General features: G+C 46.4%; 1 protein-coding gene across 1 annotated transcript; it reads right to left on the bottom strand.

Moving 5' to 3' along the window:
• Window positions 1–1,510: 1,510 nt before the first annotated feature.
• Window positions 1,511–13,398, bottom strand: sobpa (sine oculis binding protein homolog (Drosophila) a). Its single transcript, XM_060051896.1, has 3 exons — window positions 12,084–13,398; window positions 5,799–7,908; window positions 1,511–5,539 (listed from the first exon to the last, which is right to left on the bottom strand). Exons 1-2 carry the CDS (start codon window positions 12,333–12,335, stop codon window positions 5,800–5,802), a joined length of 2,361 nt encoding a protein of 786 aa, XP_059907879.1. The 5' UTR covers window positions 12,336–13,398; the 3' UTR covers window positions 1,511–5,539; window position 5,799.
• Window positions 13,399–13,754: the final 356 nt, after the last annotated feature.

The raw sequence follows: 13,754 nt of genomic DNA, 5'->3' as shown, positions 1-13,754 counted from the left end.
CCACGGAGCTCGGCGTGTCTCCGCCCCCCTGACACCAACATGCTGAAGTCCCGTTTACCCAGAAGCCTCCTGCCTCTTTCAAAAGGAAACAGGTAGGCCGTCTCTCTCTCTCTCTCTCTCTCTCTCTCTCTCTCTCTCTCTCTCTCTCTCTCTCTCTCTCTCTCTCTCTCTCTCTCTCTCTCTCTCTCTCGCTCGCTCTGTGTGTGTGCGACTCTCTCTGTGTGTGTGTCTCTCTTTCTCTCTCTCTCTCTCTCTCTCTCTCTCTCTCTCTCTCTCTCTCTCTCTCTCTCTCTCTCTCTCGCTCTCGCTCTCTCTCTCGCTCTCTCCATCTTTCTCTCTTTTCTCAACTTTTTACTCTTTTTAAAGACAGTTAAACTATGTGCGTGAAAATCTTCCAATAAAGATGAAGGAGTTGAAACTTTAATAAATTATATTATCATCATAATATTATCATATAATCACTTTTTTATTTGTTTCTTTATTACAATAATAAAGAATAACAATGATTTGCCTATGCCTCGATGTTTGATGACACTACATCAAACCGTGATGCAAATATAACCAAATTATGATTCTAACAACAGAGGATGCACTACAGAGGAATCCTTGCAACAAAATGATCTGAACCTCAAACTCAAGCCACGGAGGGATTGACCCCTATAGGGACCTGGGACGTAAACGGTGCTGTGTGTCTCACCATTCAGCACCTATCATCCACCCCTGACATGAAATAGTAGGTGGTAGGCCTAATTTGATTTTCATTAAAAAAAAATATATATATTATCTTGTTTTATGCCACTGAGTTACCTTTCATGCGGGAAAATCAGAGCATTTATTTAGCGACATGTGACCCATCCCATGGAAATTGCCTGGGGGCAAGCGCCTTCCTTTCTATCTTGTCTCCTGACAAACGTTCTATAATATTTTGGCAGAAAATTGCATGTAATGTAATTACTCCAGACAAAACCACAAGATGGCACTAGAGCACCTCTTTAGAACGATCAGAAATTATGTTTATTCCAAAATTATATCTTCTCAGAAACACAGTGCGTGAGTAATTTTAAAAAATTTGCACTCAAATAACAACTTTGGAATATGAATAGCTAAGCTTGACAAATTCATATTTGTATGTCTGGCACGATAAAAAGACATCACTGGGGAAAAAAAGGTCCAATTCACTTATTTAATTATTATTTTATCAAAGCAATACTTTCACAGCAATGATGCTTCCTGCGATGAAAAAGTTTTGAAACTTTTATTTAATTAAAGCCTGCGGTTCACAGATGTACCAATCATCCCTTCTTCATTCATTCTGCTTTTTAATCATTTTATCAAACGTGTTCATTTTCATACACATGCTACCAAGTTGACATATGGCTGATAATCATTATTTTTTTTACATTTAGACTAAAAAGTATAGGCCTATAAACTATAAAGATAAAAATAAATGTGCACTACAGCATATGCTCCTTGCACATTTTGAATATAACAAAACACATGAACCAGTATGAACAGCAAAAGTATGTGGGTCTCTCTTGTTTATTTTCTTCATGAGCAAATCACCAGATAAAACAAATACGATTACAACACAAAAAGAATGCTTTGCTGAAGCAAACAAACCGTGGCTATGTTATGTATACGTTACAACTTCATTAAGGACGACAGTGACCATCCGCCATCACTGTGTTCTCCATTTTAATTATAAAAGAAAGCGTTTCACTATTTACCGGGCGTTTACATTCAAATAGAATGCTCTGCTCAAACAACCTTGACAGCTTTTTTCAATTTGCAACAATAAATAATATTATAAAATCTGCACACAAAAAAGATGACAGTTCCACCACCAAGTAAAAACGTTGAACAGATCGGATGTTTGAGGAACAGGGAATTTGAGTTTTGTGTCTTGTTTTTTTCTTTTTTTCTTTTCTTAGCAAAAAAGTGAAGGTTGATACATGTTACAGAAAAGCGGATTATCTACACATTGACACTAGCAAGATAACAAAGTTGTCATTTTTGTGGATTTTTTCGTACAAAGAGGGGACGAGCAAGCATCATTGTCTTATCTGTAGAGATTATACAAGCAAGAGTTAAGGCGACGTCTCCGTTAGTTTCAGAAAAGTGTCACAAAGTAATTTCATGTATTTTTTAATTATCTGTGGACCACTTAATACTTAATACTCCCTTCATCATCCAGGCTCTTGACTAGGCTTATCATTCATCTTGTAAAAAGGGGGGGGAATGCTGGGGATTTGTCATGAGTCTGACCGCTGCAGTGGTCCCTCTCTAACCAGCCATGAGTGGGCGGGTACACCATTGTCCAACGTGTATATCATCCACAAAGCGACTGACACTCACAGCGGAAAAAGAGTATGCTAGCCACACCCATGTCAGCGTGTGTGTGTGTGTGTGTGTGTGTGTGTGTGTGTGTGTGTGTGTGTGTGTGTGTGTGTGTGTGTGTGTGTGTGTGTGTGTGTGTGTGTGTGTGTGTGTGTGTATTGGTGTGCGTGTGTGCAAGCGTTTGTGTGTGTTTCTGTGTTTGCATGTGTGGCAGAGCTGCTGGAGTTACACAACCAATTTTCCAAAAGCTCAACTGATCCTGTGCCTTTAGAACCACATGTTTTTAATTTGCATGACAAAAACAGAGCAGCTTGGAGTCGAGGAATTTCTACCAGAGAAGGATGAACTCAAATACAACATAAGGGCTTATCTGTTGTCAGATAAAGGACTAAGAGGGTCGGCTGCCCCTGTCGTATTCTAAGGCTCTCACAGTGAGGCGGGAGCACAGACAGACAGACAGACAGAAAGACAGACAGTTTGGAGGCAGACAGTTTAATCTGTGCTTCAAATGCCTTCAATCGATCAGCGCCAGCCTGAGACGTGAGTGTCAGCTCCACCGTCTCAATATCTTCTTCATCATAAGGTGGCTTTTTGGTTCTTTAATTTTGTATATTAAGTTGTCCTTTAAAATTGATTTGGTCAAACTGTCAAAACGACCCCTTTGACTTAGACACAGATGAATTTATAAGTAAAGCATCATGGAAAATGAAAGAGATATGCAACAAATGAATGACAGAAAAGTGAGAGACATCATATATATTAGTTTCAAGTTGTTCCTCAATAGTCGCTATGAAATAGACAAGAAGAATGAGAGAAATGCATACAGTCAGACAAAGGCCAGGCCTTGCCAAACAGTACGTTGAGGCTAAATGCAAAGCATATGTACCCTTTCTGTTGTGGTGACAGAAAGAGTAGCACAGTGTTTATGTTCTATTTAAAACATGTATACACACATCATTTTAGGCAGGTGTGTCATGCAGGCATGTCTGCTTCTTAATGTCTGTGTCACATTGAGACATATTGGGCATCATGTAAAAGAAGTATGACAAGCAATGGAAAACATCCACAAACATGGAAACAAAATATTATGAGATAATTGGGATAGGACGGACTTGCCACTCGCTTTTGTCTTGGGATCATTTGATATAAAAACAGATGCTTGTGTCCCATGTTATAGTTTTGAAAAGTATGGTATTTAGTCTGTAAGTCATCATTAGCCTATGTTAAGTGAGTTTGCTCTGCAGATAAATAGACTAATACTGCTTTTAATATCAATACATAAACCAATTCTGTCCAAGTGCTTTCGATAAGTGCTCTTTAAATTGGCAACTGTACATCGACGGGTCAAAATATTAAATAACCCTGCCACGAAAAAAACAAAACAGGTGGCATTTTTGTTGCATTGTTTGAGGGAATAAGACGACTTTGGCAATATGTCATAATAATAGTATTTCAATTATACCGGCTTCCATAGGAATCAAAACCAAACATGCAACTTTCCTTCCATGTGTACATGCTTAAGATGTAGTCATATTATATTAGACAAACATAGGATGGCTGAAAGTTGTATAGTTTAACTCTCCCAACTGTTCAAAACTCTTGAGTAGGCAAGTGGGTGACAGATGGTTTATAATAACTGTAAAAATCATATCTAAATAAATAGTTGGCAATAACTGCACATGTTCAATTTAATTGGCAACACAAATGAGTAAAATGGCATGTCAATGAAAGATCGAACAATACATTTAGAATTATACTCTCCCCTACTTCAAATTAACAGGGCTTTATTTGACTCTTTAGGGCTATTTTTATAAATGGTTTTGTTTGTTTTAATTCCAACCAGTATGCTTCAGGGTCTCCTTCATTTGCTTCATTAAAAGACTCACCCTAGAGGCCTTTTGTCTTCACCTTCCTCTTAGTTCTGGTAGTGCAATCACTTCAGAGAGCCTTACGAAACAGACACCAACTTTTACTTGTGAGATGGAAAGATGAGCCACCAGACCTGCATTACTTAAAACCCATCACACAATGGCAAGCTGCGTCAGTTCTGTCTGATCGCCGTCGCAACGACCACATGTACTAGGCTTGGAGTTTAGTCACACTTTAGTCACGTGTAGTTTTGATCTAAGGGATTTTGTGTGGTGGGGGGGGGGGGTTATTTTTGGGACTCCACCCAAATATCATGACTTGCTGGTGAATCTCAACCCTGATTGTCCTTCAATGTGCTGATTCAAGAAACCGCATTTTTTCCACACAAAACATTCTCGTTTTTTCTTGCGTCCCCTTTAACAGATATCATATGTCATCTGCACTGCTCAGGAGGAGCCTAGAATAAAAGATCAAATTGCACCGCTCATAAAATAGACCTGGGTCCCCTATCCTTCAGCGCTTGGCCCCTTTCCATCCACAAAACCATCACCATCACTCAAGACGTCTATGATCAAGTCAAGTCTGCCAACAAGCAATGGTAAAAAAATCGAAATCTTAGTGAATTCTTGCCTATCCATATATCTACACGTTGGGGAGAATCCAACAAACGACCACACATGATTGAAAGAGACACTGGTTGTAGCAGACTGAACCCCTTTCAGGGATCCTAAACCCCTTGTTCCCCGGCCGCGGCAGCAGCAACAACTCTAGGAGTGAACACAATACATCTCTCTTCATATCAGCAGGCTTAACAGAGAGTACTGGCTTTTAACAGGAGGGACGGTGGGGGAAGTGAGAAGTTAGGGGGAGGGGGGGCGGAGGGAGGGGGGGGGGGGGGGGGGGGGGGGGCGGAGGGGGAGGGGGCAGTGCAGGCTGAAGGCCTCCAGATTAGAGGAAAAGATTGGTGGCTTTGAACATCCTTCTTGTGCTCTGTTTCCTACAGTAGTGTGCAGCTCTGGTGCTCAACAGACCTTGACTTGAACATTGGCAACATTGTCCATGAGAAGTAAATCGATGAGTCTACGAGTGTCTGGTCCTCCATGTTTACAGATAAACGTCCGTCGACGGCTGTTGTGCCGTGCTGGTAAAGTGGACTGTTGATGGTAATGTGCTGTGCTGGGTGTCATTTGTTTGGTAACAGTATATGGTGCTGTTATGTGGACCAGGGTGGGGTGTTGTGGTGGGGTTTCGGCCAAAGTGATGTAGGGGCAAAGAGGACTTCCGGAGCAAGCACAAGGCTGGTTGATGGCACTTCGTTCCTCAGAGCATAGACCTGAGACACAAAAGATAGGGAACATCAGGGTTAGTAACCCCATACTGTAGGTTTTTCTGGTTAACGCCCAAAGTAATCAGAATATCTTTAGGGGTCTTTCATATCAATCAAGCAAATGTTCAGTCAAATTATACACATAAATCTTGTGTTATAGATTATTTTTGAATAGACAGGTTATCAAGCAGACCGCTTGTTGGGGGCACAGGGTTGTGGGATGTGGAACCCACGGGCCGACGACCTGTCCCGCCATGGCCCTCACCTCATTTGTTCTGATTGCGGATCCGCAGGCACCTCCTCTTCAGCGGCGGCTCCAGGTCGGGGCTCCCGGCGGCGGACAGCAGGGGCGTGCTGATGGAGCAGGACAGGATGGCCGTCTTGTCGGAGTCAGCCTTTGGCACGGGTTGAATGACCACGCAGCCACCAGGGGGCAGCAGCGGCAGGGAGTAAGGATCCTCGTCCTGGTCCAGCCCAGAGTCGGGGTCGGCCTTGCCTTCCCCCGGGACTGACTCGGCCTCCTCCGCCAGGCTCCGTGTCCCCGGCTCCCAGACGGCCACCGAGCAGCTGTTCTCCTTCAGGGCCTCCCTCTCCAGCTCCCCGTTGGCCGGCCGCACCTCCTGGCCTTCCCTCAGTCCTCCTGCGCCCGTCCCTTCTCCCACCACCCCCACCCCGTCTACGGCCCGGTCCGGAGAGGACTCGGGCGCGGGCGGGGGCGGCGGGTGCCGTCCGCTGCCGTTGATGATGAGGTTGCGCGGGGCGGCAGCAGGGGGGGCTGAGACCCGGGACAGGGGCCGGGGCGGTGTCCGTAGATCCCTGCTGAGGGAGGCTGGTTGGCCGGGGAAGCCGGGCATGCTGGAGTCACCGGGCTGGGTCGTGGCCGTGGCGGGCACGGCGCTGCAGGGCCGGCCGGATGACGCCGCCGTTTTAGAAACGGTGGAATCCTCTGCGTGCGTCGCGGCGCCCGGCAAGAGAGTCCGCACTCTCCCGACCACGACGTCTCCCCCGTCCCTCCCCGGTCCCGCAACATGTGGCGACTGCGCGTCCCTCTCGACCCTCTCTACCTTGACCTGAACCCTGGGCAACGTCTTGTGTATGACGGGCTGTTGGCCCGAGCGCTGGCCCACGGTTAAATCGATCACACCGTCCATCACCTCGGCCCCGCTCGGCGAACACAGACTCCTCAGGCCGTCCTCCGCCTTCGCCGTCAGGTCGACCGCCGGCGCTCTGCTTCTGTCCGGGCCGCTGTTCAACTGACCCGGGCTGTATCCGGGGGAGAGGGACAGCGAGACGGATTTACCTCCTTTCTGATCCACTCTATCCCCGCCGAACGAGCCCCGGGAGTGGGGCCGGGAATCGGAGGCCTCTGAGGACTCTGACGCGCACGGGACGGGGCCGCCGCAGTCGGGCTTGTCCCTGAAGAACTTGCCGCTGTAAGGGATGGGGATGGGGATGGGGATGGGCACCGGCAGGGGCACGATGACGGGGTAGGGGACCAGGATGGTCGCGGGCGGCACCAGGGGCGCCAGGGACGGCATGCCGAAGTTCATCATGGGAGGCATGGGCATGGGTCCGTTGGGCATCATGTTGAACGGAGGGGGCATGCCGGGCATCCCGAGGCCGGGGTGCGGGGGCAGGAGGCCGGGGTTGTGGTTGTGGTTGGCCGCGGGGTGGCCGTGGGGGGAGAGCATGGGCCTGTGCATGGGGCTGGAGGGCGGGCCAAAGTTCCTCGGGGGCGGCGGCGGCGGGCCGCCGCCGGGGATCATGGGGTTGGCCAGCGGGCTGTGGGGGCCGGCCGACGGGCGGAGGTACGGCGGGCGGATGTGCTGCATCATCTGATGCTCCATGAACAGCGGCAGGGGCACGGGACCCCGCGGCGTCATCACCATGGGGGGGCTGCCCGACGAGACGCCCAGGGGCCCGTGGAGGCCGTGGTGGTGGTGGGGGGGGGGGGGGAGGCCCGGGTTGTCGTGGGGCCGCGGCGTGGGGACCTTGGCGGAGGCGGAGGAGGACGGAGAGCAGAGGCCCCCGGGGTCGGAGGGGGAGTTGTTGGTGGACGTGGAGGGGGCCAGGGCAGAGCTGGTGGCGGGGCCCCCCGGCGAGGGAGCCTTGCGCCGAAGGTCCGCCATCGGGGCGCCCCAGGACTCCGGCGTGAGCATCTGCACCCCGCCGCTGCACTCGGCCTTGCCCTCGCAGGAGGCGCCATGGCCGGGGTTGTAGAGCGCCCCGGGCAGGGCGGCCTGGGTCTCCTTGTAGAAAATGTCCATCTTGTACTGGTTCAGGCATTTGGCGCTGCAGAACTGCAGTCTCCGCTCCCCGGCCCCAAAGTCCAGGTACTCCTTAGTGTGGCGGATGTGCTTGCACCAGTCGCACACCTGCGGCGGAAAACAGAGGTGAGACAGACAGCCCCTGAGCACGACCCATCCTGCATGCAAGGGAGGGACAATATGTTGTTGATGGTTTAGGATACAATCTCGGGAAACTCCAAAGCATCACTTTAAAGCACAGACTGCAAACCATCTGGAGGCAAACCAGGCGTAAGAGGCAAAGATTTGATTGTATTCGAGAGAAGATGAAAGATTGTTTATAAAAAAATACATGCGTGTGTGTTTGTGTGTATGTGTACTGTGTCAATGATTTTAGTTTTTTACAGAGCGTTAATTATCCATTGTAAGAATACACTGGTCAACTTTTAAACTCTTACTGTAGAGTCACTTTGTCTGTGCATGGTAACTTAAAACCAGTTTCTGTCATAAAAAGAAATGTTTTTTAACACCTTCTGTTTGCAATAAGCAAACACTTTACAGCTTACTCCAAAGCGGCAATCACCAAGGGCATAAAATATCTGTGCTGTAACGGTTTCTTGGTCTTGGGATTGATTGGTTCCATCTAATGGTTGCAACGCCAAAACACTGTCTATTTGGTTTGGTTAGAATGAATAATGCATAGTTTGCTTCATGTTTACATGGTAGAATAACTAACTATAGGTTGGCGCTTATATTCTGCAAATAAATGTGGGCGGATGGGGGTGATTCAAGTGTAATAAAAAATGCATCTTCAATAATATTGAAGATTCACTCCTAGTTTACCCCAACACATTTACCAAGAACGTGTGGGTTACCTTCTTTGGCATGCCTCTCTTTAAGATCCTGAACGTCTCTTAAATGACTTAATTTGTAGAGAGGAAAATGAAAGACAAAAGGCACACATGATGTAATGATATGTGTGAGATGGCAAGAAGCGCCGCGATGCTCTTATGTTAAAATGAAGAAATGGACCAAATGAATTGGGGGAGGGGGACAGGTGACCGGTAACTACTACTTCTGACTCCCCTCTCGTATTGTATTCATGTTGTGTTCCCCTCCACTCCTCAGACCGCCTCTGCCTGCGCTGTCCTTTACTCAACACAAAGAGGGCCACATACAGAAGGCCACCCAGCAGGGACACCATACCCTCCGCCCGGACGCCGTGGACAAAAAAGGGCTGCTCAAAACGAAGAAGGGGTCACTCCCGCTCACGGCTGCAGTGACCTCAGCAGCCTCTCCCACACTCTCCCACCGCCACACTGTCTGGGTGGTGGTGCCCACCATTTCCAGAACGGAGACACAAATAAATAAATAACAACGAAAAAGACTGCATTTTTTTTCCCCCTCTCCTCTCCGGAGAGGAAATGAATATGAGTGCGGTGACGAGGGAGATAGTGGTGGGCGAGCCCCCCCCCCCGCGAACAAGGCATCACTCGTTAGGCCACACACCGCTCACTCTGTCAACCACCCCTACACCCCCCCCCCCCCCCCCTCCCCCAGGCGGGGGAGTGGCAGGTCCTCACTGCAGATAATTGAGGCATTAATCAGTTGTCTGAAGCCCCAACGACATCCATCCATCACGTGGACCCTTAAATCCCCTTGCCGCATGTTATTAAGTCGCTGCAGGAAGTGACCGGAAGGAGTTTAAGCTCGCTTGGAGACCGCATGGCGACGTTTTCATTTTGCGCAATTGAGTAAGGGGGGGTTGGGGGGGCAGGAACTTCACAAGGAGTTGCTTGGGGGAATCCATCAGTCTTTGTCGTGGACAAACTGAACCTGAATTTAACTTTGGTAAACCGTTTAAAAAGGTTTAGGTCATTGCTATCCTCTTAAGTTAGAGAAGTGTAACAGTAGGGCCTGTATGGATTTAGCACAATGCATCATATTTAAAGTTAGCTCATTTGAAACATTGAGGGTCTGAATCTATATTGTCTGCATTAATGGTGTATTTAAATGTTTTATATATCAATGAAGAGTCAGAGATCATTAAGTAGCATGAATGAATGTGGACGATTTGGACCGCAAATACAAAGGGCTTAAAATGGATTGGATGATTTTCACGGATGCCTCTGTAATAATAATTATAAATGTCCTCATTGTTTTTTGGACGTATACAGACATACACATACATTAACACTAAAGCAAATGAACAATATACACAATATAACAGCATATAATATATACTGTGAACATATTTATAATATACAGGCCTACACCCAGAGTGTCAGGATTGAAACCCCACTGTACGGCAGCAGCCCTTGGGCAAAAATTCGCACCATTGAACATCAGGCCACAGGTTTCCTCCCCCCCCCTCCCCTCCAACCTTTCTCTTCAATTCCCAGGCTTAAGTCAATCAATCATGACAACGTTAAAGTAAAAAAAAGTTAAGATGGGTAGGCCTGAGATATGTTAAATAATAAATGTGCTCAAATCTTCCACAACTCAGAGAGACAGATGGGGAGCACTTAACGACTTTTGGTTTTGTTTTTTTCACCGTGAGTGAAATCTCACTACGCATTACCCTAATGGAGTTGTTTTTCTTTTTTTTTCTTGCAACATCCCCCCCCCCCCCCTCACACAGATGTTTGCAGTTAAATGTAATTATGGTCATTTATTTCCTTCAGAACCAATCAGCCGTTGCCGCCTTAGTTTTAACCGATTGTTTTACAACAACCTTATAGCTTCGCCACGGGTTCATGTCAACTCGCATTGGTGCTGGCAGCCAATCAATGCCTCTTGTCTTCACCCTATAGACATCACTTGAACCTTCATGTCAGTGATGTTCACTGGCTTTTATATCTCTTTTGAGGAGGTTTTTCCAACAGAGGCACAGGCTTGGTACCCTGGAATCGCCTTGGCTGATTTTGCGCATACCATTTATTTTCATTTGAAACTTAATAAATAGATAGACAAAGAATAGACAAATGGAAAATCTGATAAGTGGACGTCTGATACTGTGTGTTAAGAAGGTATACACTTTATAATTTTGTCGATGGTGACTACATGTCTCATTGATAGCAACTAACCTGTAATCCAACGTCTACGACAAATGTATGCTTAAGGGAATCTTATGTGAAGGCAATCACTTGTCTCACTTGTCTCAGCTACATGTTCTTCAATGTGAATACTCTTTCTTATATAGCGGGTTAAGAATACAGGTATTTTTGACACCGGTATTGGAGCCCCATTGATGTAATTGATGTTATTTGAGAAAAAAATATTATATGTAGGCTCTCTCTCTTTCTCTTTCTCTCTCTCTATCTCGCTCTATCTTATCCCTCTCCCTCTTTCTCTCTCTCTCTGTCTCTCTATATCTCTCTCTCTCTCTCTCTCTCTCCCTCATATATATCTTATTCGCTAACACACAAATATGTTTAAAGTATTTTTATATTTTCTGTATTATTCCAAGAGCCCGTAGGATCAAATATATGCAGCAACAGAGATCAGTGAAGTACAAAGTGTGTCAGTACTTGATGGTAACTTCAGATGTGAATTGGTCAACATTTGTCTGATATCACAAGTGAACCGACCACACATAAATCAAAATATATAAAATGATGGATTTAGATGAGAAACCAGAGGTCCACAAACAACAAATAGAAACGTGCACATAACTTGAATAAACACAATTTGTTTTAACTTAAAATAAATGAGTAAGAATGAGCGAGAAATAAATGCATGATTTAGTCTGCCTTGAAAATAGAGTACTGTTAACTCTATGTAACCTTTATCTGATATTTGAACAATATCTGATATTTCAATCCAGTGAAATGAATCAAAGAACCCATAACCAGCTTTTAAAGGTGCTGTAGCTAGGATTTAAGAGCTATAACCATGATGTTATTTGTGATCAATGGCCTGACCGTACGTCAGATATTAGTGAGGGAAAGAAGAGTAAGAGTATATTTTCAGAGTTGACTGCAAGCCTGCTTCGGTTTGAGCCGGTTTAGAGTTTAGAACGCTCCTGCCTCATTTCTGACCAATGAGGGCATCTCTTTCGTGAGTGGTTCGGAAAACCCATCTCGCCTGTCACTCACATGGTGTGAAATGTGAAACGTTTTTTGTTGGGCTGCTTGATTACTAAACTCTCGCTCTCTTCCACTCCACTATTTTTACTCTCGCTCTCTGTTTACAAATCTTACATCTTCCCCACAGCACCTTTAAGAATACAACATGCTGTAGCCATCAAACTTAAACTCTATGCAGTGGTGGTGGTGATGGTGGTAAAATGGGATTGTCCTTACAAGCACATCGCTGTTTGTCTTGTAGACAAGCCTGGGGGGGTCTTGAGCAAAGCTGTGCTGGGGCAATTTCCCACCATGGCCGCCGTCGTCTCTCGCCTGAGGGGGGAGGGGGGGAGGGGGGGGGAGGAAGAAATAATGGCTTCTTTTTACGGATGGACAAAATAAACAAGTGAACACAAATAACAGCAACGTAAAGAAATAAACAGAAGAATAACAAAAACAAAATGCACACACGCACACACACACACACATACACACACACAAAGAATGGGAACCATGATTTTATCGGGTGGCTGTGAAAGTGGTGAGCATGCATTTTGGCGAAGTATGCTCATCGTTTGTGTGCGTGTGTGTGTGGTTGTGTTTGCTCTGTTTGAATTTGTGTGTGTGTGTGTCTACATGTTCCAGGTGTGTTTGTGTGACGCGCATTTACATTTCAGTGTATATGTATGTGTGCATCGATGTAGATATATGTTTGTGTGTGCATGAGAGAGACTGTGTTACAATTGGAGTGGCTCACAAATACAGTACAAAGCTTTTAATGTGCACCAAACGCATGGATATAAGTTGCAGGCTGGGAGACAATTGTTACTACTATTCATTAGTGCTGTAAGGTGATCATTGGCAGCGTTCCACTTCAACACTCCTCTCTCTTCCCCACATGTCCTCTATATGCTCCATCACTCTAACACACATACATACACACACGCATGCATACACACACACACACATGCATACACACAAACTCAGGTACACATGAACCCACAAACACACAAACACACACACAACGTTCCATTTTACTGTCTCCAGTTTATGCTATGACCCTGTGGCCTTATGCCAGTTAATTTGCATATTGTACTAATGAGGTGTTGGCACTGTTAACAAGGTGTATCTGTGTGTGTGTGTGTGTGTGTGTGTGTGTGTGTGTGTGTGTGTGTGTGTGTGTGTGTGTGTGTGTGTGTGTGTGTGTGTGTGTGTGTGTGCGTGTGTGTGTGGTGTGTGTGCGTGTGTATCTGTCTGTGTACATACGTATGTGATGCGTGCATACGTGTGCGCGTCTGTGTGTGTGTGTGCGCGGTGTTTTGTCTGCGTGTGTGTGTGTGAGTGTGTGTGTGTGTGTGTGCTTTCACCAGATATAAACCCCAATTGATATAGACAGACGGGACACCAAGGTAGATAGACATAAACAGATAGATGATAAATACGCAGGCAAACCAGAACAGTAGCAGAACAGCACCTCTTTACGTCCACCTTATACTCATCCATTGTGGGCCACAGTGGGCTGTTCTTCAGGGAGAGGGGGACTGTACTTATGCTGTCTATGACACGTGCCAGTGCAGTGCCGTTAGAGCTGCTTATGGAAACGCCAGAGCAGGTCCTTGTCTGTCTCGCCCCTGGCGGCTGGCGGTCCTGAGGGGACCGACGTGCCAGCCGTCTCCACTCCTCACTCCCCCATCTGGGACACACTCTCACACCCAGGTGCGTGCGCCCAATAACAGGCACACACGCAACAACAAAAAAAAATGGTTGACTATAGAAAACATGTTGATGGGCTGGGTAGCCCTGAAACAACGACAACAGACAGCACCTCTAACAATAGACAACCCAATCATCCAGCATGGAGCTCTCTCTTCCCGATGATGAAAATCAAGGTGTTCTACCACTCCATCA

The sequence above is a fragment of the Gadus macrocephalus genome, chromosome 5 (genome assembly GCF_031168955.1).
Source record: "Gadus macrocephalus chromosome 5, ASM3116895v1".
In the NCBI taxonomy this organism is placed as follows: Eukaryota; Metazoa; Chordata; class Actinopteri; order Gadiformes; family Gadidae; genus Gadus; species Gadus macrocephalus.
This window is presented reverse-complemented; position numbering and strand designations above follow the sequence as displayed.